General features: G+C 34.1%; 3 protein-coding genes across 4 annotated transcripts; 1 reads left to right on the top strand and 2 right to left on the bottom strand.

The window, feature by feature from the left end:
- The first annotated feature begins 319 nt into the window (after window positions 1-319).
- Window positions 320-8,125, top strand: LOC137810547 (protein transport protein SEC16A homolog). The gene is made up of 13 exons (XM_068611884.1): window positions 320-2,528; window positions 2,685-3,005; window positions 3,415-3,543; window positions 3,621-3,743; window positions 3,883-4,050; window positions 4,162-4,287; window positions 4,367-4,501; window positions 4,987-5,114; window positions 5,187-5,295; window positions 5,379-5,696; window positions 5,800-5,934; window positions 6,021-6,319; window positions 7,124-8,125. The coding sequence occupies exons 1-13, from the start codon at window positions 756-758 to the stop codon at window positions 7,629-7,631; spliced, it is 4,272 nt and encodes a 1,423-aa protein (XP_068467985.1). The 5' UTR covers window positions 320-755; the 3' UTR covers window positions 7,632-8,125.
- A 2,608-nt stretch (window positions 8,126-10,733) lies between these two features.
- Window positions 10,734-13,259, bottom strand: LOC137810545 (putative pectinesterase 68). The gene is made up of 5 exons (XM_068611883.1): window positions 12,781-13,259; window positions 12,479-12,668; window positions 12,200-12,406; window positions 11,405-11,643; window positions 10,734-10,983 (listed from the first exon to the last, which is right to left on the bottom strand). Exons 1-5 carry the CDS (start codon window positions 13,053-13,055, stop codon window positions 10,827-10,829), a joined length of 1,068 nt encoding a protein of 355 aa, XP_068467984.1. The 5' UTR covers window positions 13,056-13,259; the 3' UTR covers window positions 10,734-10,826.
- Window positions 13,260-20,057: 6,798 nt separating this feature from the next.
- PGSIP7 (Nucleotide-diphospho-sugar transferases superfamily protein) lies at window positions 20,058-24,141 on the bottom strand. Of its 2 annotated transcripts, none has more exons than XM_068611882.2 (5): window positions 23,710-24,141; window positions 21,759-22,017; window positions 21,335-21,536; window positions 21,110-21,257; window positions 20,058-20,907 (listed from the first exon to the last, which is right to left on the bottom strand). In XM_068611882.2, exons 1-5 carry the CDS (start codon window positions 23,964-23,966, stop codon window positions 20,364-20,366), a joined length of 1,410 nt encoding a protein of 469 aa, XP_068467983.1. In that variant the 5' UTR covers window positions 23,967-24,141; the 3' UTR covers window positions 20,058-20,363. The 2 variants fall into 2 exon arrangements, with proteins under 2 accessions (XP_068467983.1, XP_090154329.1); XM_090298203.1 differs by having other exon boundaries at window positions 21,759-21,838; window positions 23,710-24,072.
- Between the last annotated feature and the right edge of the window lie 354 nt (window positions 24,142-24,495).

The raw sequence follows: 24,495 nt of genomic DNA, 5'->3' as shown, positions 1-24,495 counted from the left end.
TTATTCTCTCATTTCATATGTTTATTTTACTATTAAGTATTTTTGAAAATAAAAAATAAAAAAGATATCATATTATGGATTATTATTATTTTCCATGTAACTATTATTGATAATTTTATTTTTAAATACTATACAGTGTCTTTTTTTCTAATTGTGTATATAAATCAAATAACTATTTTTACTGGATAAATTTTGAGCTATGACGTTTTTTAAAACGGTTGCCTAATCTCTTGCTACCGTCGTAAAAGTTTGTCAAGTAGACAAATATTTTTTTTTTATTACAGAATAGATTATAAACTGTTTATCATATATAAAAAATAAATAATCTAAAACTGAAAAAAACATAGTTGTATTGTGTTCTTGGTGGTGAGTGGGAATTGCGAAATCGAGGGCTTTTCCTCTCTCCAAATACTCTCTACATGGTTGTCTGCAAGATTGACAAAAGGGATCGCGGAGTTGTATTGTTGAATTAAGGCTCTTAGGTTTTTGCAGTTTCCCGGTACGTTTTCATTGCTTTCTGGTCATTGGATTGCGTGCGTTTCAGAATTCCCAGATCTTGTTTTCTGCTTTGGTTATTGCACCTTGTACTCGAGGTTCAGCTTTCAAGGGAGCAGTAGCTTCGAGATTTTTTGTTCTGGATCTCGAGGTTTAGCTTGACGCTGAGGTTAGGAGTTGTGAGAGGCGAAATCTGAGGTTGATTGAGCGTGTTTTTTTGGGATCGAGGGTAATCTGTGAAGGGTTAGGGTTTTTGGTCGATGGCTTCGAATCCTCCATTTCACTTGGAGGATCAGACGGATGAGGATTTCTTTGATAAACTGGTTGAGGATGACATGGAGCCTGTTAATTCTGGCCATGATGAAGGGGGTGATGATTCGGATGAGGCTAATGCATTTGCAAATCTGGGAATCAGTGATGTCGATGCCACTACTGTATCTGAGAATTCTTATGTTGGTGAGAGTGGGGTTGAAGTCAAAGGGGAGTTGGGTACTGCGGAATCCGATGTGAGACTTGAACAGGAGGGGAATTCTGTACCCTCTTCTACTTCAGTTGGATTTGATAGTAACGTGGATCCCAGTCATGATGGGGTTGGGGTGAGATCGGAAGATACGTCTGCTTCAGCTGTTGGCACAAGTGATAAAGTCGGTAGTTCTGGGGTTAAGGAGGTGGGTTGGAATTCTTTTCATGCTGATTTGAATGGAGGTGATGGGTTTGGTTCGTATTCTGACTTTTTCAGTGAGTTGGGAGATCAGTCTGGTAATTTTCAAGGGAACGTATATGATAATTTAAGTAGTCAGGCGAAGCCAGGTAATGAAGTTCAAAATGTTGGCTTAAATTCCTCAGGTAATTATGTGCAATATCAGGAGGGTGAAGGTTATGAATCTTTAGAAAGCCACACAAACAGGCAAGGTGATGGTTTAAATGCTTCAGTTAATCATGTACAATATCAAAATGATCAAAATTATGTTGCATCTTCAGATGATCACACAAATGGACAAGATCTGAGTAGTAGCCAGTACTGCGAGGATCTTTATCCTGGCTGGAAATATGACCACAACAGTGGACAATGGTATCAAATTGATGGGTATAGTGCAACCGCCACTACTCAGCAAAGCTCCGAAGCCAATACAGCTGCAGATTGGACTGCTGCTTCTGCTGGAAAAACAGAGATCTCTTACATGCAGCAAACTGCTCAATCTATTGGTGGAACTTTAGCTGAAACTGGCAGAACTGAAAATGTATCTAGCTGGAGTCAGGTTTCACAAGGGAACAGTGGGTATCCAGAGCATATGGTTTTTGATCCTCAGTATCCTGGTTGGTATTATGACACCATTGCCCAAGAATGGCGTTCATTGGAAACTTACAATTCAACCGTCCAGCCTTCTGGTCTTGGACAAGAAAATGGACATGCTTCTACCAGTACTTTCTTGCCAAATGATAATAGTTTGTATGGTGAATACGGCCAAGCTGATAAGTATGTACCGCAGAGCTTTGATAGCCAGGCTGTAGATGGCAGCTGGAGTGGTTCGTATGCCACTAACCATAAGCAGGGTTTTGAGATGTACACAACTGGGACTGCTTCAAGAGGGGATAAAATAAGTTCTGGTGGCAACCAACAAATTCATCATTCATATGGTCCAAGTTTTTCTGAGAACAAAGATCAACAACATACCTCTAGTTCTTTTGGATCAGTTACACTGTACAATAAAGTAAACCACAATCACGGTTTGGCTAATGGAACTTTTGAACCACGAAGCTTTGGCCCAAGTGGGGACACTGGTCAACAGTTTAATTATTCAAGCACTAAGTTTGGTGAACAAAATGTTTTTTCAAATGATTTTACTGAAAATAAAAAGCCCTTTAGTTACTCTCCGCAATCAATTCAGGGAGGGCATCAGTTTTCACATGCCCCTGATGTTGGGAGATCATCAGCCGGACGTCCTGCTCATGCTCTGGTAACTTTTGGATTTGGGGGAAAACTCATCATAATGAAAGATCGTAATCTTTTGAGCTCATCATACGGAAGCCAGGTTAATTCTTGATCCCTCTTTTTAGTTTTGATGTTATGCTTTATGTGGTTTTTGAAAAACTTCGAGGTTGATCAATAATGTTTCCTATTTATTCTCTACATTCCTGTGAGTAATTTATCAAAGCGATTAACTCAGTATATTCATTTATATTTGAAGGATTCTGTACAAGGTTCTGTTTCTGTGTTGAACTTGATAGAAGTTGTCACGGGAAGTATGGATTCTTTGAGCATCGGAAATGGTACCAGTGATTATTTTCGTGCTCTGAGCCAGCAATCTTTCCCAGGTCCATTGGTTGGTGGAAGTGTTGGAAGTAAGGAACTGTACAAATGGTTGGATGAGAGGATTGCACATTTTGAATCACCTGACTTGGATTATAAGAAAGGTGAAAGATTGAGACTCCTTCTTTCCTTGCTTAAAATAGCTTGTCAACATTATGGAAAGCTACGTTCGCCTTTTGGGACGGACACCCTACTAAAAGTAAGTTACTTCTGTAGTTATTCAGTTTCTTTTCCCCCTTTACGTAAACATTGTCATGCTATAACTTTATGAGGGACGTTCTGTTTAGTGCCGTACCATTCATCTTTAGGAGATGTTAGATGTTCACTATTCTGCATTGTTTCTATCATGATGCAGACGGTTATTGTCCTTTATTTCTCTGTTTTTGAATCACTTCTGTTTGGAGTGGTTTATGACATTATAATTCGTAATTGCTTTGCCAATAGCTGTGGGCCTCTATCCTCTTTTCTTTGGCTAAAACCACCGTTGGCTTTCTTATTATTCCCCGGATAACCTGTGATTCTCAGTCATATTATTGCCTGAATGATATTCCTCATGTAATCCACCACTTGCTAATTATGTAACCATTTGGGGTTTGGCTTTGATACAGGAAAATGATACTCCTGAATCTGCAGTTGCAAAACTTTTTGCTTCTTCCAAGATGAGTGGCACAGAGTTCCCTCAATATGGGACACCAAGCCATTGCTTGCAAAATTTGGCCTCTGAAGGACAAATGAGGGTTTGTATTTGACTCCTGACCCATTTCCACTCCCAGATTGTTTTGTACCTCCTTTGCTGATTTTGATTTTGATATAGGCAATGGCTCTTGAGGTTCAAAATCTTCTTGTCTCTGGGAGAAAGAAGGAGGCTTTACAATGTGCGCAAGAAGGACAATTGTGGGGACCAGCACTTGTTCTTGCCTCACAACTTGGTGATCAGGTCAGATCTCAAATTTTCAGACTGTTCAATACTCTGCTGATATTTCATGCCTGGGTTAGAGAGTGCCTTTGGGGTCTTACAGTTTTGTTCTTGTACTGCTTTTGTCGGGGGATGAATTTTGTCCATATTTGTGTTGCAGTTCTATGTTGATACAGTGAAGCAAATGGCGCTTCGCCAGCTGGTGGCAGGGTCACCTTTGCGCACATTATGCCTTCTAATTGCTGGTCAACCAGCTGAAGTATTCTCTACTGATTCCTCAATTAATGGGCATCCTGGTGCTTCTAACATGGGTCAGGTGTCAGCACAGGTAATCCTAATTGAACAAATCCACATGTATTGTTTCATTGGTTCAATAGTTTCAGAGGTTATCAGTTTCTATTTTGTTTGGAACTCAACTTTTTGTTGATTTGGCATTCAGGTTGGGTCTAATGGTATGCTTGACGAGTGGGAGGAGAATCTGGCTGTAATAACTGCAAACAGAACCAAAGGTGATGAACTTGTAATTATTCACCTGGGTGATTGCTTGTGGAAGGAAAGAAGTGAGGTACAGTTCTCAATCTTTCATTTTTTTAAGGCTTGTTACAGTTTTCCTCTCTGGTTCTCATTTAAGATTCTCATTTTAGATTACTGCTGCACACATCTGCTATTTAGTTGCTGAAGCAAACTTTGAGTCATACTCAGATAGTGCAAGACTCTGTCTAATAGGAGCAGACCACTGGAAATCTCCTCGAACATATGCTACTCCAGAGGCTATCCAGGTAATTTGAAATCTCTCTAGTTCTTAAGTTGCATCTTCCACAAAATTTGGCTTTTTATTAATGTACATTTTTGAGTCCTTTCCTCACAATTTTCTGTATGCTGTCATTGCTGTGTCCGTCCATCTACCCAAAACTCTGTCTTCATCTCAGAGATTTTGTGGTTACCAATTGTTATAGTTCTAGAATTCGGGTAGACTCAGATGAGGCTGTTTCATATGTACTATATTTATCTAGATGCTTAAAAGATTGAATCTGCCTTTTCTGATTTTTCTTCTTTCTTGATTTGTTCTTTGAATAAAATAATTTTATTTTTCTTATTCAGGCTTTTGTTTTGTAAGCTTCTTAAATAATCCGTCTGTGTGTTACTTGTTCCTTCTCAGGATCTGTTACTTTCTAAAAAGAACATGTTCAGTATGATCCAGTATGTTACATGATGTGTTTATTCAATAACTCAAACTAATCTTGCCTGATTTGTACTTGGACAGAGGACCGAGTTGTATGAATATTCAAAAGTGCTTGGAAACTCTCAGTTTACTCTGCATCCATTTCAGCCGTATAAGCTTATATATGCGTATATGCTAGCTGAAGTGGGGAAGGTTTCAGACTCATTGAAGTAAGTTCGTGTAACATTATTTAATTGCCATTACCTTTTATATGATCTCTTATTATTGTTATTTGATTTCAGGTACTGCCAAGCGCTACTGAAATCCTTGAAAACTGGCCGTGCTCCAGAATTAGAAACGTGGAAACAATTAGCATCATCTCTTGAGGAGAGGATTAGAACTCACCAACAGGTACTTGTCCTTTATATAAAATCTTCATTTTGTTAGTGTTGATAATGATCAGTAACCATCTTGTTTATCAATAAATGTTTCAGGGTGGATATGCTGCAAATATGGCTCCTGGAAAATTAGTAGGAAAACTGCTCAACTTTTTTGATAGCACTGCTCATCGAGTTGTTGGAGGTTTGCCTCCACCTGCTCCATCATCATCTCAAGGAACTTTTCATGGAAGTGAACAACATTACCAACATATGGCACCCAGAGTATCCTCCAGTCAATCCACAATGGCTGTGTCATCCTTAGTTCCATCTGCTTCCATGGAACCTATCAGTGACTGGACAGCTGACAATAATAGAATGCCAAAGCCTAATAGAAGTGTTTCTGAGCCAGATATTGGTAGAATCCCTAGACAGGTGTGTGAGTACTGTTAAAGGTGTACTGTTGATTTCCATCTTCCTCTGCATGTTTTCTGTTATTTAGAGTTTTGATCGAGAAGTTCTGGTTGATGTTTTTAAGGAAATGACCTCACCTGATGCACAAGGGAAAGCACAGGCATCAGGGGGTACTTCCCGCTTTTCCCGCTTTGGCTTTGGATCACAACTTTTGCAAAAGACAGTTGGGCTAGTTTTGAAACCTCGCCCTGGTCGGCAGGTGTGATTAGTTGTTTCATTTTCTTTTTAATTGCAACAGTGCTTTGACGTGAGTTCTCTAATGGTTCTTATTTTAATCTCATGTAGGCTAAATTGGGTGAGAAAAACAAGTTCTATTATGATGAGAAACTGAAGAGATGGGTGGAGGAAGGTGCAGCACTTCCAGCTGAAGAAGCTGCACTGCCTCCACCACCACCAACAACTGCTGCTTTTCAGAATGGGTCAACTGAATACAACTTGAAATCTGCATTGAAGACTGAAAGTTCACCTCCTTTGGAGGGGTCAAACACAAGAATATCCAGCCCTGAACTTAGTCCAGGGATGCCACCAATACCACCCAGCTCAAATCAATTCTCTGCCCGGGGTCGTATGGGTGTTCGGTCAAGGTAATCTTTTTGTCTACTAGATTATTTATATTTATAATTAAGAGTAGGGCTTGTTTTATTAAGAATACAAGTATGAGTCTAAGTCCCACATTAAGTAAAAATGAGAAAGTTCAACAACCCTAGGAATACAAACCCCATTTTCATAAGGTTTTGGTTTGAATGTGGTGTCAATCTCTTGTATTGATTTGGTTCATGCTCATTGTTTGTTGAATCTCCTGGTGAATCCCCTTTCGAAAGACCCAACAGTGGTATCAGAGTCCGATAGTTTGTTTTTGATGACCAGCTCAAGCGAGTTTAATATGGTCACTTATGGAAATTTTTGCTGACGGAGGTTTCAAGCAAGTATGTCCTGTTATGATGAATGGGAGTACAAGTAAGGATCACTAATGAAATACTCGTGGTTAAAAAGGCTTCTACTCGAGGGGAGTGTATCTATATGGAAGGGACTCACTTAAGGAGAGATTGTTAGGAAATTGTTAAGAATAATCTAGGTCTCATATAGAATAGAAATGAAAAAATTGAGTAACACATAAAGAAGAAGATCCATAAACCTATTGTCTGATTTTGGATTGGTGGTGGTTTCAATCCCTTGTAACTCGTGTCTTGGCTCCTAAGCATTGTAATGTCGAACTCCCATTCCATTGGTTCCCTGTTAGATTATAAAATTTAAATTGAGGAAGAACCTATGGGTTCTTGCAATTCTTTTGCAGCTAGCTCGGTTTCCAGAAACACGGAAAATTTTCTTATTCGTTGACAAGATTTGAAAGGCATAATATTGATGAAAATGCTTAATGGACTATACAGGTATGTTGACACCTTCAACCAAGGTGGGGGAAACTCTGCAAACCTGTTTCAATCCCCTTCTGTTCCATCTGTTAAACCGGCTCTTGCTGCCAATGCGAAGTTTTTCGTTCCTGGTCCTGCACCATCGTCAAATGAGCAGGCAATGGAGGCGATATCAGAAAGCAATCAAGAAGTTAGTGCAACAAATGTAGATCTTTCAACATCTGCTACAAATGAGTGGTCATACCAAGACCCAGCACATGTATCGTCAACGGCCATGACCATGCAAAGGTTTCCCAGCTTGGGTAACATCCCAAACCAGGGAGCGACAGAAGGAAGTAACTCTCATTTTGCTCATTCACGCCGAGCAGCCTCATGGAGTGGGGGTCTTAATAATTCATATAGCCCTCCAAATAGTGGCAATATTAGGCCTTTGGAAGCGTCAAGATTTATGCCTGATGAATCTTCAATGCACACACCTGCTAGAAGTAGCAGCTATGGAGAAGATCTTCACGAGGTTGAACTTTGAGCAGATGTTGAAGCTGTAAATATAATTTTTGTTTTTGATCATGAGATCAGAACAGTTGGGACTTCCCTGCATCTCAGGATGAACGGAACAATGGTACACATCAGGTGGGGTTCACAGAAACAGAAACAGAAACAGAAACAGATCAGCCAATAACAACAGATATGTACCCTGTCCTCTTTTCAGTATTTTTTTATGTCCCAAACTCCCAACTCCCAACCTGGTGATGTATGATTAAATGTGGTGGACTCGAGTGTAGAGTAGATTTTCTTTTTCTTTTCTTTTGTTTTAAATGCCACGGGAGTTGGCAGTGGACACCGTCTGAGGATTATGGAACTGGTGTGCTACAACAATGGATAGGACCACCTGCTTAGTCGAGTAGTACAACTCATTTGTTCATTTTATTAAACAAACAAGGAAACGCCTCACGAGGAAATATTACCTCAACATAAAAGAATAGTGTATGGAATTGTCAAATATATTTTTCTTCTATTTTATTTCTTTCTATCATCACTTATTAAATTATATTAATTTAATAAATCACTCTCCACCCTTTCGCCCATTATTCCTTTTCAAAGTTCAAACATCGGTGACAGAAAATTCCATAAAATTAAATCTGCTTTTAACATTCAACTTATTTAATTCATTATAGATCCAAATAATTTGGATTAGAGCTAAATTTAAATTCATATTTTTTTATAAAGATTTAGTTTAGACTTGTATAAATTTAAATTCAGATAATTGGATTGAAATTTAAATCTATATTTTTAGACGAAAATAATTTGGATATTTATAAATTGATTTAATATTAATTTTAAAATCATATTTTTTTTTAATTTGATTGTTTTCTAAAGTAATTTCAATTAAATAATAAAAATTTTATTGATCAATAATGTTTATTTAAAATTATTATTAAAATTTATAATAAATAATGACATGATAAAATTAAAAAGTAACGATATTTAGTGTGAAATATTTTTTTGTCTAAAACTCATGCATCGATAAATAAAAATAATCTGTTTAAATAAATGTTAATTGAAGGTGTAAAAGACTGTGATTTGACGTAATTTAATTTTTGATTATTAGCAACATGAAGATTAACAAAATAGATACCAGTAAAAGTAAAATTATACTCGTATATATATACATGCATATTATTGAAGTCCTATACTCATTTTTACATAAAATCACGTGTTGCAATCGTTTGATTTAGTGCCACAATGAGATAATGCTAAAATGAAAATATTTTTATTTTAGATTTTCTTTTTCCAAATCTTAATAAGTTAATAAGTGATATTGTTTTTTAAAAGAAAAATCTACAGAAAAACTATTAGTCTTATCTAACTAAAATACACCTTATTTTGTATTTTTTTTAATTAAAATATAGTAATTGATATCTCTTTATCTTCATATTTCAATATTAAAATTTTATGTATTATCTCATTTGCTCTTATTATGAGTGATGTACACTCACATCCAAGTTGTACCAATTACTTAGTTTTACCACGAACATGTACCAACTATAAAAAACTGCTTTTTTTTAGATTGTTAATTCATTATACATATTGTGAAAAAATAAAATCCAGCAAACTTTTAAAAAAATATTATTATTAAATTATATATTAATTTTGACTTATTTTAGGTTAATAGTTAGTACCAAACGGATTTATAAATATTCAAAAATATTTAATTTTAGAAAATGTGAATTGGGATTTAAAGTATAATCCAAATGTTTGGATTTTCATTCAATAAATTCTCAAATTAACTCTTAAAAAAATATGAATTTGAATTTAATTTCAATCTAATTATTCTCTTTCTTTTTTTTCCGACCAAATAAAGTATTGGATTACATTCAGATTGGTTTTACATAATCTTTTCAACACCACTAAACTCTTAATAAATATATCATTTACTCATTCTTATTAGGAAGTGACACATGCATTCAGGTTCATGATGCATACCAAAACAGTGTACCTAGCTTTATAAAAAGCATGTAAAAGATATAAAAAAAAAACTAATTTATTTTTAAATTATTGATTATTTCCACATTTTATGAAATAAAACTCCAACAAATTTTCTTTTGAAAAGTTTTTCTTATAAAAAAATATAATATTTTAAAATTATTTTGTAGTAATTAATTTTAAAATTGATACGAAACTAATTTATAAATATCCAAATTATTTTTTTTAATTTAATTTTTAATTTAAAATCCAATCTAATTATTTAGATTTGGATTAAAATAATCTAATGTAATCTATTTAAAATATGAATTTAGATTTAATTCAAGTTTAATTATTTAGATTTAGATTGGATTTAAATTGCATCCTATATATATGCTACTACCACTAGCTTAAATTCCCTTAAATTACAAATTTTACCTTTTAAGTTTTATACATTTAAGAATAATATATTATACGTATCATTCCCATGAATTTAGAGAATAAAAAAATAGAGTTTATTTGATTAAACCTTTTTACAAGTAATTTTTAGATAAAAAAAAATATTGATAAATTAAAATTAGTTTATATAAAATGAATTTATAAAGTTCTTTAATACATTTTTAAAAAACTATATCTTTTAAATTTATATATAAGTTAATTTTAACTTATAGATAAAATAAATTTATTTAATTTTCATTATTTTAATTTTTTTAGAAATATTTATGCAGAAATTTACTCAAACGAGGAACGTTACAATTAAATACGTATAAAAACTAAACAAATTAAAATAATATGTATAAGGACTAAAGTAATTAACTTTGGAGTATATAGACTAAAAAGGAAAGCTTATATGCAAGATGTAGTTTGATATGTGATATTTTATATTGTTCTTTGATCATAATTGGAGTTTTGATTAATTTATGTCAAGTAATCTTAAACATTTTAATTGTGCATATTGTTAGGTAGAATTGAATTCTAATCGAAAAAAAACTATACTTTTTTTAGAGTAAGTTTTATTTTTAATTAATTTAGTGTGCTCAAGCTGTCTATTATGTGAATGTATTTTCTCTTTAAAAAATGCATTTTTTTTGTTAGGAGTTAAAGTATAATATGGCACGTGTTTTGTTCAGTAAATTTCTTGAGTTATTAAGGACTGAACCAAAAGGGAATAAATGAATTTCTTTATTGAGAAAAACAAATGAATGAATGAATGTGAAAAGTAAATTTTAATGTAAGCCGTAAAAAAGTGATGTGATGATTAAGCATCAGATGGTGCGATCCAGTGTCTGCCATTGACGAAACTCTTTCTGATAAATGGATGAGCCGTCTCAAAATCCAAGTCTCGTGCCAGTGAGACCCCACGCACAGCCTCTGCTCCTGCTCCCCAACACTTGTACACTCCGAAGAACACAGTCCTATAATTGTAAAATCCAGTCACCGTCACAAAAGAGATACCATCATGTTTTATTGTTCTTCTACCAAAAAATAACTTCACAAAGTAACATTGTGAGATATGTTCACCAAAGCAATGTTTTGTTTCAGGAATTTAGTCTCTCAACAGATATATGGGTTTTGTTCCTGCATAAGCAAATTCCATGATGCATTTTCATCCTTGAAATTGGAAAGTCCATCATGAAGAATTGGTTTATGTTGTAACAGAAAAATTTTATACTTTGAAAACCACAGCATTTAGTGTATATTGTTTTTCTGCATCTATCACATGGATAGCTTCTCAGAATAAGATTCCACTAAGCTGAAATAAATAACTCCATGGAAGGAACATTCTGCTACCTCTCTATGTATCTCTAAAACAGTTGATGAGATTAGAAGAGTTACTTGTTCTTATTGTTGGCATGGTCCCAATCATCCCAACCACCATGTGCAACAATGTCATCGAAATATGTGTAGGAGTAGACGATTCTAGAGTACTGTCCCATTGCTCGTCCCACGTACAGTGGACCTGTACCTGTCACCCTGCATCCTACGAATGCAAACCCTGTCTTCTCCTCCTTCTGCTTCCTGTCGTGGGCTGCTATCGACCCAAACCTCGTTGCTATTGAGTGTAGCCAGCAATCCTGATAGATCAACCATATCAACCCAATACCCTCTTACTTTTGTTCACTTTCACAAATACCTTAATATAATGTATAAATACTTTAATACATATCACATGATGGTGTGGTGTGGTCCAATCCAATCTCCACTTTTTGGATCTCTCCAACTCAATCCTAAGTTTGCTGTCACAAAGGTTTAATGGACACAAAAGCTTGTTTCCTTTTTCTAGCCACCCATAGAAAAATATATAATCAACTTTACAACAGAATATCAGTATTCTTTTCCATGTCAATAATCAACAACATTATAGAAACCTTCCTAACAAATATTAGTTAAAAATCATTCTTGAAATTGCATTGAGAAAAAAGTGTACTCGGTTTCTTAACCAGTGCCCATGGATAATCTTTATTTGAAAAAAAAAACATTGAATGTTACTTTTAATAAAAGTTCACTTTATGTATGTTACTTTTATCTTCACTGTTTTGTATTTTCTCTTTGTTTATATTCTCTTTCTGCAGAGAAAATAAAGCCTAAATATAAAACAAAAATTGATAGGGGTAATGATGAATAGAGTACCTTGTACATGGACCTGCCATTGCCAAAGATGAAATCGATGGATCCTTCAATGTAGCATTCCTTGAAGTAATGTCGGCCAGCATCGTCACAAAGTGTGTCCTGTGCGCCGTAGAAGCCGCAGCCGGAGAAGTATGCCTTGTCGCCGGATATGCGAAACGCCACCGCTTGCCATCCCTGCATCCCCGGCATTGGCGCAGGCGCCGTGTTCTGCACGCATCATCAAAAGCTTTTATATTTTCTCTCTTTTTCCATTAGAGTAAAAAGTTGCAGTAAAGTTACCTTGAAGCTTATGTTTCTGGCAGAAAAATAGGGGGCAAAAACAGTAACGGAAGCGGTTCTGTAAGTACGCAGTTGCTGTCCACTGGGACCGGGGTCACTTGCTCGATCATGCCATTCTATCACCGTAACTTCTTTACCCGCGCCCTCAAACGTTATGTACGGCTTCGTCACGGGCACCACCACCTTTTCTCTGCACCATAACCAAAACAAAACAAAATCAAATAAAACGTACTAATTATCATTACTCTATAATTACTTATAATAATGAATGAAATCTGTTTAATATATATATATATATATACTTGTAGCATCCGGCGTTGATTTGAATGAGGATATTCCTTCGGTTGTTGTCGGGGACGGCATTGACGGCGTCTTGAACGGACCGGTAGTGGCCACCGCCGTTAATGTCAACCGTGATTTTACGGTGACCGATGGGTCCGACCCACTGGTGGTTGTTGGAGGCGTTGGCGGAAGAGAATGTCTTGAAGGTACGGTCGTGGTATGTTGTAGACGTCACTGTTGTTGCATGGAATATACAGGTGAAGAAGACCAGGAGCACTACTAAAAGGGAAGCCATTAGATGGTAGACTGTGGCATCGAAGGCGAAGAGAAACAGAATGTTGAAGAAACAGCGGAGACAAGTGTTTTTATATTTGTATGGGAAGTCTTCAGATATTGTTGCACTGCGCAATTTGGAAGCAAAACGCAAGAAAAAAGAGAGAGAGGCACCTGTTATATTTTATAGTTAGAGAGGTTATTTGGGTGTGTTGTGCTTGGGGTTACAGGTTTTTTTTTTTATGTATATTATATATGTTTTTGAGAAAGAGAAGGAGAAGAGCATTGTGTTTCCAACGGTCATTTTTAGTGGGAGTACATGGTTTTGGAAATTTGATTGGTAGACATTGCGGTAATGCAGACAATTTCGTGCTCTAAAACTACTTAGTCCTCATCCTTTTGTCTTAGTATCTCTAAGTAAGATACCACCTAGGTTGTAGCATGTCTCTTGTGTTCAATAATTGGTCATGATTAATAGTAATGAAGTGCATTGATAGAGATATGGAGTATTGAAGTGGTTACTGTTTTGATTGAAATTAGCATTCCCTTTTTATGATGTTATTCCTTTCTTCTTTTAATACTCACTCAATTAGTGTTTCATTACCATTAAAGTTTGAAAAAGTCAATGGTGGGATGTTGTAGTTGCATGCACTGACGATACAATTGATTGCAAAAGTTAATTTTATTTATTCCGTTCATTGATTACGAATAGTATGTCATAAAATGCACATAATCCTATTTTTTATGGTAGGTTCCATTCATAGGATCCATTTGTCCATTTCAAGTACTAATTTTCTGAATAGAGTGTGTCTTATCTTTTGTGTCCGTGTCACTGGTTCACCACCATGTATATCAAACGGTCATTTTGATTTTGATGGGGATGATACGAAATGTTATGATAACAGAGGATGGTCCAGGCATGGATTAAATAATATTTTTTGCACTTTGGCTCGTTCTAGTCGCAGACAAGCGGGCCCCACCAGAGCCCACCACATTTTTGAACGTTGGGGCCCCAACCCACTCTTCTGTTCCAATTACGTCACTCACAACACAACACGAGAGTGAGGGGAATGAGACAATATTTTCCCAAACTTGAAAAAAGTGGTTCGTAATGATGCGTAAAAATAACATGGATATCATATTTTGAGAATAAAATTTTACTGCTACTTTATATTTTTTATTTATCTTTTATAAACATAAAGTTTTATTCTTTTAATAACCATATTATTCTTAAAATAGATTATTATGTGGTTGATGGAGTATAAAAAAAAATAATTTTTAAAGTTACAATGTGTACCGACCATCATCGGGCGTTGACCAAAGTCAACTCTTGGTAGGATCCATCCGGGACTCCAAGAGGAAGTCAACGTGTTGACCGTTTTGGGTCTCGCCTAGTTAAGGCGTCATCAGGATGGGGCGTCGCCTGGTTGAAGCGTCGCCAAGATAGGGCGACGCTTGGTTGAAGCGTCGCTAGGATGGGGCGTCGCCTGGTTGAAGCGTCGCCAAGATAGGGCGACGCTTGGTTGAAGCGTCGCTAGGATGGGGCGTCGCTTGGTTGAAGCGTCGCCAGGAAGGAGGCGTCGCCCCACTTCAAGGGGGTGACCAGATTGCCGCAAGAGCGTGTTTTGGCTTGGATGGCGCCACCTCCTGATACCCACAGGTAGGAAAGACCGTGGAGGGGGTGGCGACATAGGAGGAGGCGACGCGCTATGTTAGATAAAGAACATAGCCAAAAAAGGTGGATTTAAAACCACATCTTCAGTACAAGCAGAAAGAGCCCCAGTCCACAACGTATCCACACATGAGGTGTAGGGATGCGGCAGAATGCACCACCGTTAATGCCCTTTGGACCAGATATGACCTTTGAGAGGCCACGCCCCAGAGGTGCATCTACATGCAGGGTACGTGGGCGTTTCAGGGGACTCCCAAGGAAAGTGACTCAGGTACGGGTGCGTCGGTTGGCCCCACATAGTCACCCCTGGGCGCGCTAGCACTCCGCAAGAGCAACCTCACACGCTGAGATTTCTCTAAGTATGAGATACAACGCTATGAGGTGCGCTCGTGAGTAAGCTCAAGTCAAAGCACAAGTCAGAGCTGCCACGTGGCATTAACACTAGCAAAGGTATATAAGGTTAAGTGAGAAACAACACAAGGTACGTTTTTCAAATATTCAGTCATTTGGTAAACTTTAGGCACTTGAGCACTTGAGAGAATTCGGTTACACATTCAGTTACGCACCTCCAAGAACACAGATCTAGTCTTGTTCCGCTACGGAGGAGCACGGTGTTTTCTGCCACCAGTACTGACTTGAGCGTCGGAGTGCAAATGGCCACGAGCGCGCCATTTGTCTCTGTGATTGCAGGTAACATCACATAGGAGAATTGAGATCGAGGAAGAGCGTTCCACCGTAAGAAGATACACACAAAGAAGCTCGAGCCACCGGCAAGAACACAATGCTTTCTCCAATTTTTTTAAAAAAGATGTTGTTTGAATTAAGGTAAATAGAATGAAAAAGGAAGGAAGGTTTATCAAAATTTATGAGTACTATATGATAGGTGTGATTAAAATTGTACTTTTCATTATTTATAATTTTTAAATTTATTATTAATATTTTTAATTAAAAATAATAATCATTATTTATATTATATTATATGATTAATTATATTTATTTTATTATAATATAAATATAAATATTAATGAATTAATAATAAAAAATAAAAAATATATTTAATATAAAAATGTAAACATATATATGATCAACCATATAATATATTAAAATATAATATTTCTCCCTCGCTTCATTTCGAAGAAAGAGTACACGAATTTCGGTGCCTCATTTTTTATTTTTATTTATTGATTTTTGAAATCTTTGTTATTCCTTGTTTTCACAAATTTATCTTTGGATGCAAACGCAGATTAATGTTGTGTTTGTTAAGAAGATGCGTGGGAATTTGAGAGAGTGAATATATGGAGATTTGAAAGAAAAGTGTGAAAAAAGTTAGTGTATTTGGATTGTGATATGTTAGAATGGATGTGTAATGGAAGTTGAGTGAAGTTTGTGATTAAATGTGATAGTTATGAGAAAAATTTTAATTTTTTTAAAGGTGTTAAATGTGAGTTTATAAATTTATCTTTGTAACTAAACATTTATAAATAATCAAACATGAGACATTTTTTACTATATTTGAGTTAACCAAAATTTTGTCAATTATTGTAACGTTGAATTAATATTTTCAAAATAATGATGAGTTAATTAACATTGTCGGAACATGAAAAATTGTCATAAAAATAATACACAAAATCATATTCATATAAACATAATTTTAAAATATAATTTATTTATTTGCAGATTTTTTTTTAATTAAAACATTATTTTTTAAACTGTGTTGGAATTATGTCAATTTGTAAGAAAATAAAAATTTATTAAAATGATAATTGTGTTTGTATTAAAAAACAAGTTCCAATTTTTCATATTTGTAAAAAAATTTAAGTGGACAATTATGAATGTATGTAAAAAATTTAAATTGTAAAATTCATATAAATAAATATAATATTCATTATTTTATAAAATATAATTATGATCATAATTTATATTGAATTAAATAATAATATTAATTGTGAAATAATTTGTTATAATAATAACACAACAAAAAAAGCACAAACAATAAAATAAAAATAAGTTAGGAAGGTGAAATACAACTCACAATCACATAATCTATTAAGAGACATGGATAAGCGATTATCTCAGTAGTTTTTTTTTACACATAATCATCTGAACAACTGGATCGGTTGAACACTTGGCGGACGAAAAGATTGTTGTTGAAACGATTCAACTTGAGAAGAAGACCCGACATGCGTGGCTAATTCTACCATTTGGGATTGGGAGTAATCTGTTCAAACTCTTATGTATTGAGGTGATATCTTATATATTAATATTCAGTTCTTGATTGATTATTGGTATTGTTGTTTTACTTTTAACTTTCCGTGACAAATTGAGAATCTTAAATCTGACCGAGAGGTATTTTTAGGGTTTTGACCTAAACATCAATACTTAGCATATTTGAGTGCTAGGGATAGACTTGAAATGTTAATTGTCATTAACGTCTGAGTGTGATTCTAAATTGTCATTGCTTGTGAGAAAATCAAGCTGCTGCTGCACTTGCAATTGAAATTGTCAATAGTGTGAGAAACTTTTTCATTTTGTGCCTATGCAAAGTTGTCAACCATGAAGGAAACTTTGAATAAAAGTTGTCAATGGTGAATGCAACTTTTTCCCAAGTTGTCAATGGTGTGAAGACAACTTCTTTGTTATGAAATTGGAAAAAAATAAATGAAACAAAGTGTAGCGTGGCATGATGGTTTTCTATACACGCGTTATGGTTTTAAATACACAAATGTCACAGAGATTGCTGAGGATTTGACTTCTCAATACAAATTTTAATGATTATGTTAAAATTATATTTAATTCAGACACAACATTTGCTATATAATGGAACAACAATGGAGTCTTGTACACAAATGCATTCATCCTTTGTTCTACACTTTTTCTTGTCTTAATTCCTGTATCCAAGTAAAAAAATCGAGGAGAAAGTTTGTACACATTATTTTCTCCTTCTAGTGTAAAGTTCAAACAAAATCGTCAAGGTAATATATTCTTGCTTATCATATATGTGTATGTATAAGGTAATTTTATTTCTTTTAAAATGCAGATGGACATGTGGAAGTCAAAACAAGCCAAATGTTATTACTGTCACAATGAAGGTCATAATAGAAAAAATTGTCCATTTAGACACTAGAATCATCATTTGTAATGTTGTTCTCATCAAATATTTTAATATCATCTTCTTTTAATGACTTCTATTCAATATTTTCATTTATTTTTAATATATTTATTTTACATAAATACATGTATATTATTACTTTTTACATATTATATAATTTATACTTTCATATATTATATAATCTAAAAATTCATACATAAATCATATCACATTTTTATAAGTGTATTTTTAACTTAACAATATTTAAAAAATAGTAAATATTTTTAATTTATCACACAACTCATTTTTAACCCAATTTATTTAAAATTATTGTAAAAAAAAGTAATTTTAATTCTTCAACTTTATATATCATTTTTTTAAATAAAACAAAAATTAAAATTTGATATTATAATTAAAATAAATTTTTTAACTATATATTTTTACTTTTAAAAATATTAATTGTCATTTCTTTTAAAAAAAAAAATTAACTGAACTTGACAACGGAATTGACAACTTTAATTGAGAGAGAAATTGTCAATCTCATATCCAATTTTATTTAAACTGAAGTTGTCAATTCAGTTAAAAACTTTAATTAAAAAATAAAAATACAAGAATTAATAAATTTAATTAATGTTCATTCCATCATTGACAACTTTCACATTTTTTATTGGCATATGCCCATTTACATAAATGTAAAAAAAAACTGAACCATTTTGATAAATTTGTTGGCATTTGCCCATGTACATAAATGTGAAAAAAAACTGTTGAAGCAAACACAACGTAAGGAGAGAACCGCGGTGGTCTTCTGCTTAGTTCTACAGAGTAATCACTCGAGTGATTTGCATTTGTTATCTAGAACAAATGGCTTATATATAAAATTTAATAATGCATATATTTGTAAATATCTTAAAATTAAATATATTCAATTAATATATATATATATATTAATATTAATTAATTATAATTGATTGAATAATAAATATTAAATAGTTAATTTTTTTTATCTAATTGTGTTTTTAATATTTTAGTCTAAAAATCTTTTGTAACCGAGTCTTCTCTTCTCTTCGTTAACAATTTGGTGAAACTTAACTTGTAAAAAATACCACTCTTTTATCTTTAGAGAGCAAGATCCCTTTCTCGTAAGAGTATACAGATAAGATCAGCCAGTGCATTTCTTTACATGGGTTTTGGTAACATCATATCATATTGAAAACGAGTAAGTTGTGGTCTCTATTTTTTTTGCATTATACATATCTATACGAAGAGGTTAAAGGTTTGTTTTACATATGTTTATAAACTAAAATTAATTTAGATAAAAATTTAAATAATATGTAAAAAGTTATAAATGAATTTATTCATAAATAATTTCAATTTATAAAAAAATGATTTCATTTTCCAAAACATATTTATGATATCAGTTTCCCCAAATATATCTTTGAAGAAGACGTGAGTATGAATATTGTTGGAATAGAAGTTGTGCACATAGATGGACTTCTATCTTGGGTTCGTCTTTCGGCTTTATTATTCATTTGATTTGAGTTTGAGTTTTGGTATAATTTGTGGACTCTAACTCGTTGGATTTGATTAACTGAAACTATCGGTTTTTCATCTCGGTATCAACTTTCGAGTAGGTGTGTGTACTTGTAAGAGACTCCAATAATAAAGTTAGAATCAATTTCAGTTAATTATTAGATAAAATTAACTCTACTTACCTTTTGAGTTGGTCACTTATTTATAATATTTTCTTACTGGGTCTTAAGTCTTATTGGGCTTTTACTCTTTGTGCCTAATATTTATCAAACACACTACTCATGTTTTGGACTATTTATTAGGCTTTGCTACAATATTTCACTATTTAATTATTTATTCATTTATATTTAATTTTCATTCTTATTATTGGTTTTTCAACCTTTCGACTTAGACAGGACAAATGATACGATAGTGATCTCATAATGAGTGAATGAAGTAATACAATAGACTTAATAAACTATCGTAGGATAGACTTTAAATAATTTTAATACTATCTTAAAAGTTGAACTTTGAGTTTAACTCAAATTTATAAAAACCGCTTATAAAATGAAATTTGCACCCATTATGAAATATCCCTATTTCTAAATCGATATGAAATTTTTAACACTAACATTAAAACAATTTAAACTGACCCAAACAATATTGTACAATTTCTATTTAAATTAAAACAATATCATTTTAGCAACAAAGTGAATTGTGTATTATGCTATAATACTATATTATTAATTACGAGCTTAATTTGAAAATTGATAACATAAATTAAAAGAAATTACATTATTTAGTTTGAAAATTTTATGAGAATATAGCAATTATACTCTTTTTTTTCATATTACACAAATATATATCAACCAATATACATGATTAAAGATTTACCCATCTAGAGGTGAATCTTGAACTCATTCATTTAACTGATGATTTTAACTCTAATAAATTAGCCCGTCACATCTTCTACTAATGTATCGTGCTCCCTTCAGTTTTTGCTGATCTTGCCAAGAACGTGCTTCTTCGTCCCAGCATTGTATTGTGTCCAACTGGACAACTCAATATAACTTGTTAAACCATGAATTTGGCGATGATTCTACCAATCTTGCAGGCAGAAAAGCTTCTCTTTCTAGAGATGACTGAAGACTTGCCACTGTCCTCACCATAGATGCCCACAAAAACGGTGCAGAACAGAAGGCATAAACAAAAACGATCAGAGCTCTCACTACCCCATCAGGATACCAAGGAAATGCCATGACCATAAGGGTCCCTACAATTCCAAACCACGGTACCAAAACTGGTAATGTTGGTAGCAGAAAGACATTTATTGCAATTGAGCATAGTGCAAAAGCACCAAGCAAATAAAGGAACCAGCCCAGAAGAGGGTGAACCGTGTGAGGAATGATAAAGAATGGTGTTACGTAAGCAGCAAGGATGCACCACAAAGCTACTATTTTGAGGCCGTTATGGACAAGGTTGATGCTCTTATCAGAGCGCCTGTAACATAACTTTGAGAAGCTTGGCCTTGCCAAACGCGTCATTGCTATTACTCCCAGATATATTGCAGATTGGATTAGTATCACAGCCATCTCAGCACCATACCTACACCAATGATACCTCAAATTTTGAAATACCTTTCATACTGCATGAAAATAAACATCTACATCTATCTCAAGAAACAAAAGGTATGATTAGAAATTAGAAATTAATAGGCTACTAAAATCCTGTTTTTCAATTACAGATCCCTTAATGACTACTTTGTATCAGAAACTCAATGAAATCAGAGGGCACTAAAAGTGATTACCCCAAAGTTTGACGACGCTGTTCATGCCACTGGAGCCCTAATGGCAGGACAGGCCAGGACCACCAATACCATGGCTTCAACCACGGTGCCCCTGGGAATGTGATCACACTGTTTGGTCCACAGGGCACGCTCCATCGAAGTTTAAGATCTGAATTAAAATAAACATAGATTTCACTAAGCCGTTCAAAAGTTTAGTTCAAAATATATACCGAAAGATTAACTTACAGTAGTATGAAGCGTCCATCTGATAACCTAAAGGAAGCCTATATGTTCCACGAAGCTTGGTGCCATTTGGAGGTGGATGAAACATTGGCTTATCAAGCAACTCCGGGAAGTAGCTAGCTATAAAACCCTGGTCTGCACCATCTGGGTTTTCTCTCCCATTCTGTAATTCATGAACCATGTCCTTCAACACCACCGTTGACGGCTGCCATTATCAAATATTAGAACCCATGAGTTATCACAGAGCTCAATTATGATGGCCAAGGAATTTTATTTCTTCTTATTGTCAGTATATAAATTTTCAACTACAATGGAAAATTGTTCTTCAATATTCTAACTCAATTTTACAGAATCGAGTAACAATTATTAAAAAAAATCCAACCTAGAAAAGGAAAGTTAAAACTGAAAAGAGAAGAGGAATGTTTACCTGCAAGACGAAGAGGCCAGTGTGGAAGACGCAAGGATTGATGAAGACCGCACAGAATTGTCCACATTGAAATAACTCATCTGTGTTTTGAAGGAAGAGATTGTCAGCGTCCAGCATGACAACCCTGTCATAGTCCACTAAGCTCCATGCATACAGTTTGTTCAATGATAATTTAAATCTCTTGTCAAAATTATCTTGATGCTTGTACGGATTCTCCATGTTTTCCACCCTAACCACTTTTGCACCATCTTCCTCTTCACTGATAAATAAAACCCATGCTGCCTATTAATTTCCCCCACCCAATAAATGCATAACAGTACCCACCCACTAACAAAACTTGGAAACCTATGTGCCCTACTCTCATCAATTTCACTGCCTCCTTCAACCCATCAAACTCTGTTTTACCTAATTAAGCTGGGACTCAACACAACCACTGTTTTCAAGTTCCAAATTCAAAAACTACGGCTACTTTTCGAAAGAAGGTGGACCAGAGCCTGTTATAAGATGATGAAGTAGTTGCAAATTACTATTATTCATTTTAATTGAATAATTACAAAAAAAAATTATTAGAAGATAATTCAAAGAGACGTTGCTTCCCGAGGGAAAAAACTAGAGTATCTCTAACTAGAATTGCTTTGCATAACTGAAGCAATTTTTCCATTGAAAAGGTCTCATCTAACACTTCTTAAGAAATATCTTTATTCAAGCAATGCAATTCTAAGGATAAAAAATATTATTTCATCTATTACAACATTCAATATCATGTTTAATAATTAAATTTAAATTATATATATAATTATGAATTCCTTAAAAAAAAATCTTTTATTGAAACAAAATTAAAAGTAAGTTTCTTAATAATTATGTAACACATTAGAAATCTATATAAAGCATGTCTGGACATATTTATGTATATTACAGACAACAGACGAATATGTTGTTGATTGGAAGCTGAAGGGAAAAGGCATAAGTTAAAAGGGAATTTGAGAAATAAACATCCAGACGGGATAACCGCGATAAATGAATAATTTAGGAACAATATTGTTGACAAGATTTAACATGAAGAAGAAGTTAGTTGAACCTAAAGTTATGAAACGAGACAGCACCTGCATAACCCCCACCACTGTCCCTTGACGCGATCAAACTATATTTAAGTGGAGGGACTGGTCGTTTACTGGTAGGCATGTCAAGTGGTCAATAACCTATACTAAAACATGAGACAGATTCAACTTTTTTTTCTTTTTTTTTTACACGTTATATTTTTTACCATTTTCCACTTTCTTCCACTGTTATTTTATTTTGATAACTGAAAAAAAAATATAGTAATGTTTCCACCAATAATAACAGCAGTAACTGTTTGGTGGAACAAAACCGGCTAGAAACAGTACGCAAAAAAAATGCCCAAACTTAAATTAAATACTCTCTCTTATAATATAAAATGTAAAAGTATGTTTTATGCCAGCTAACTCAAATGATGATATCTTAAATAATTATTATAAAATTCACAAGTATATATATATATATATATATTATATTATCAATATATATACTATTTTCTGAATTAAATAATCCTTATTTACGTTAATAAATTAAAGAGTTTTTCCAAAGGGGTAAACTTGGTTTCAACTAGGGTGGCTTTGCTGGGACCAGAACAGGGCTTCTATTAAAGCTTCACTAGGTGGTGGGCCATTTATGGATTGATAATAATGATAATAATAATAATAAATTAATTTGATTATGCTAAAGCATATTCCCAAAACCCCCAAATAAGGTGACTAAATTTGAGCAGGCTTTAGCTTCATGGGAAGGAAACATAGGAAAGAGGGAGATTAATGTGACATAAACATAATCGAAGCAAAGGCATTGTAATCTACGCCGCAAAAAAATAATTAAATGGAAAATATAAGAATATTATTATTGAGAATTAAAAAAGGGAAAGAGGAAAGCGACTGACAAAGCTCGAATCCATCGGAGAGGGACGTCGACGGAGGCAATGACGACGAGATCGGCTTGGACGTTAAGTTTGGAAAGGGATTTCAGAAGGACGCGAACGGCGACGTAGAACTCGTAGTCCCTGGGAGTGCCGACGTACATCATCGTCGCGTAGGCATTCCTAAACGACGTCGCTTTGGTGGACGGCAACCGGCACAGCCCCAGCCCCAATACGAAGATCATCGTAGACCATCTCAGAAAAGCTGCATTGCAACCCATTTTTATGAAAAGTTGGTGGTGGAGTTGGAAGTAGCAGGAAGCAAGGGTTTTATGAGTGTGAGAGAGAGAGAGAGAGAGCGCTTGCAGAAGATCGAATGTGGACAAGGAAACAGAGGCAGAAGAAAGAACAGGTTTTAAATGTTTGCTAGCTAGACCAGTACACAGTAACTGAGAACGAATCAACTCACGAGTTTTTGCTTTAACACGCGAGATAACCAGCCATGTTTTTAGTAACGTAACATGCCAATACATATTTTAATTTTGGAATCTTTCTGTGTAATATTCGTTTTCTTCTAATCCTCCGCCAAAAACACACAAACTCCAAGTCTTCTCACAACGTGAAATCACTTTTTTTAATCATTTATATCCAATTATTTGTAAGATGATATCATATGTAAATTATTCATTTCTTAATCTCTGAAAAACTAACATATTTTTTTCTTATAATATTTTGTAAAACAAATTATCCAAACTTAATAATGTAAATATATATTATTCAAAGATTAATTACTAATAAATAGCTTGTTTT

Source organism: Phaseolus vulgaris, chromosome 2 (assembly GCF_051622355.1).
Source record: "Phaseolus vulgaris cultivar YP4 chromosome 2, ASM5162235v1, whole genome shotgun sequence".
Classification (NCBI taxonomy): Eukaryota; Viridiplantae; Streptophyta; class Magnoliopsida; order Fabales; family Fabaceae; genus Phaseolus; species Phaseolus vulgaris.
Note: the sequence above shows the minus strand (reverse complement) of the source record. Positions and strands in the feature narration are given on the sequence as shown.

Coding starts and splice junctions, on each gene's coding strand:
- LOC137810547 (XM_068611884.1), top strand. CDS start 756: ATGGCTTCGAATCCTCCATTTCACTTGGAGGATCAGACGGATGAGGAT. Junction 5,115..5,186: donor AAGGTTTCAGACTCATTGAA/GTAAGTTCGTGT, acceptor ATTTGATTTCAG/GTACTGCCAAGCGCTACTGA. Junction 5,697..5,799: donor TTGGTAGAATCCCTAGACAG/GTGTGTGAGTAC, acceptor GATGTTTTTAAG/GAAATGACCTCACCTGATGC.
- LOC137810545 (XM_068611883.1), bottom strand. CDS start 13,055: ATGGCTTCCCTTTTAGTAGTGCTCCTGGTCTTCTTCACCTGTATATTC. Junction 12,407..12,478: donor CCAGAAACATAAGCTTCAAG/GTAACTTTACTG, acceptor TGATGCGTGCAG/AACACGGCGCCTGCGCCAAT. Junction 10,984..11,404: donor CATGCCAACAATAAGAACAA/GTAACTCTTCTA, acceptor TTACAATTATAG/GACTGTGTTCTTCGGAGTGT.
- PGSIP7 (XM_068611882.2), bottom strand. CDS start 23,966: ATGGGTTGCAATGCAGCTTTTCTGAGATGGTCTACGATGATCTTCGTA. Junction 22,018..23,709: donor CTCCGATGGATTCGAGCTTT/GTCAGTCGCTTT, acceptor TTTATTTATCAG/TGAAGAGGAAGATGGTGCAA. Junction 20,908..21,109: donor CAGCGTCGTCAAACTTTGGG/GTAATCACTTTT, acceptor TCATTGGTGTAG/GTATGGTGCTGAGATGGCTG.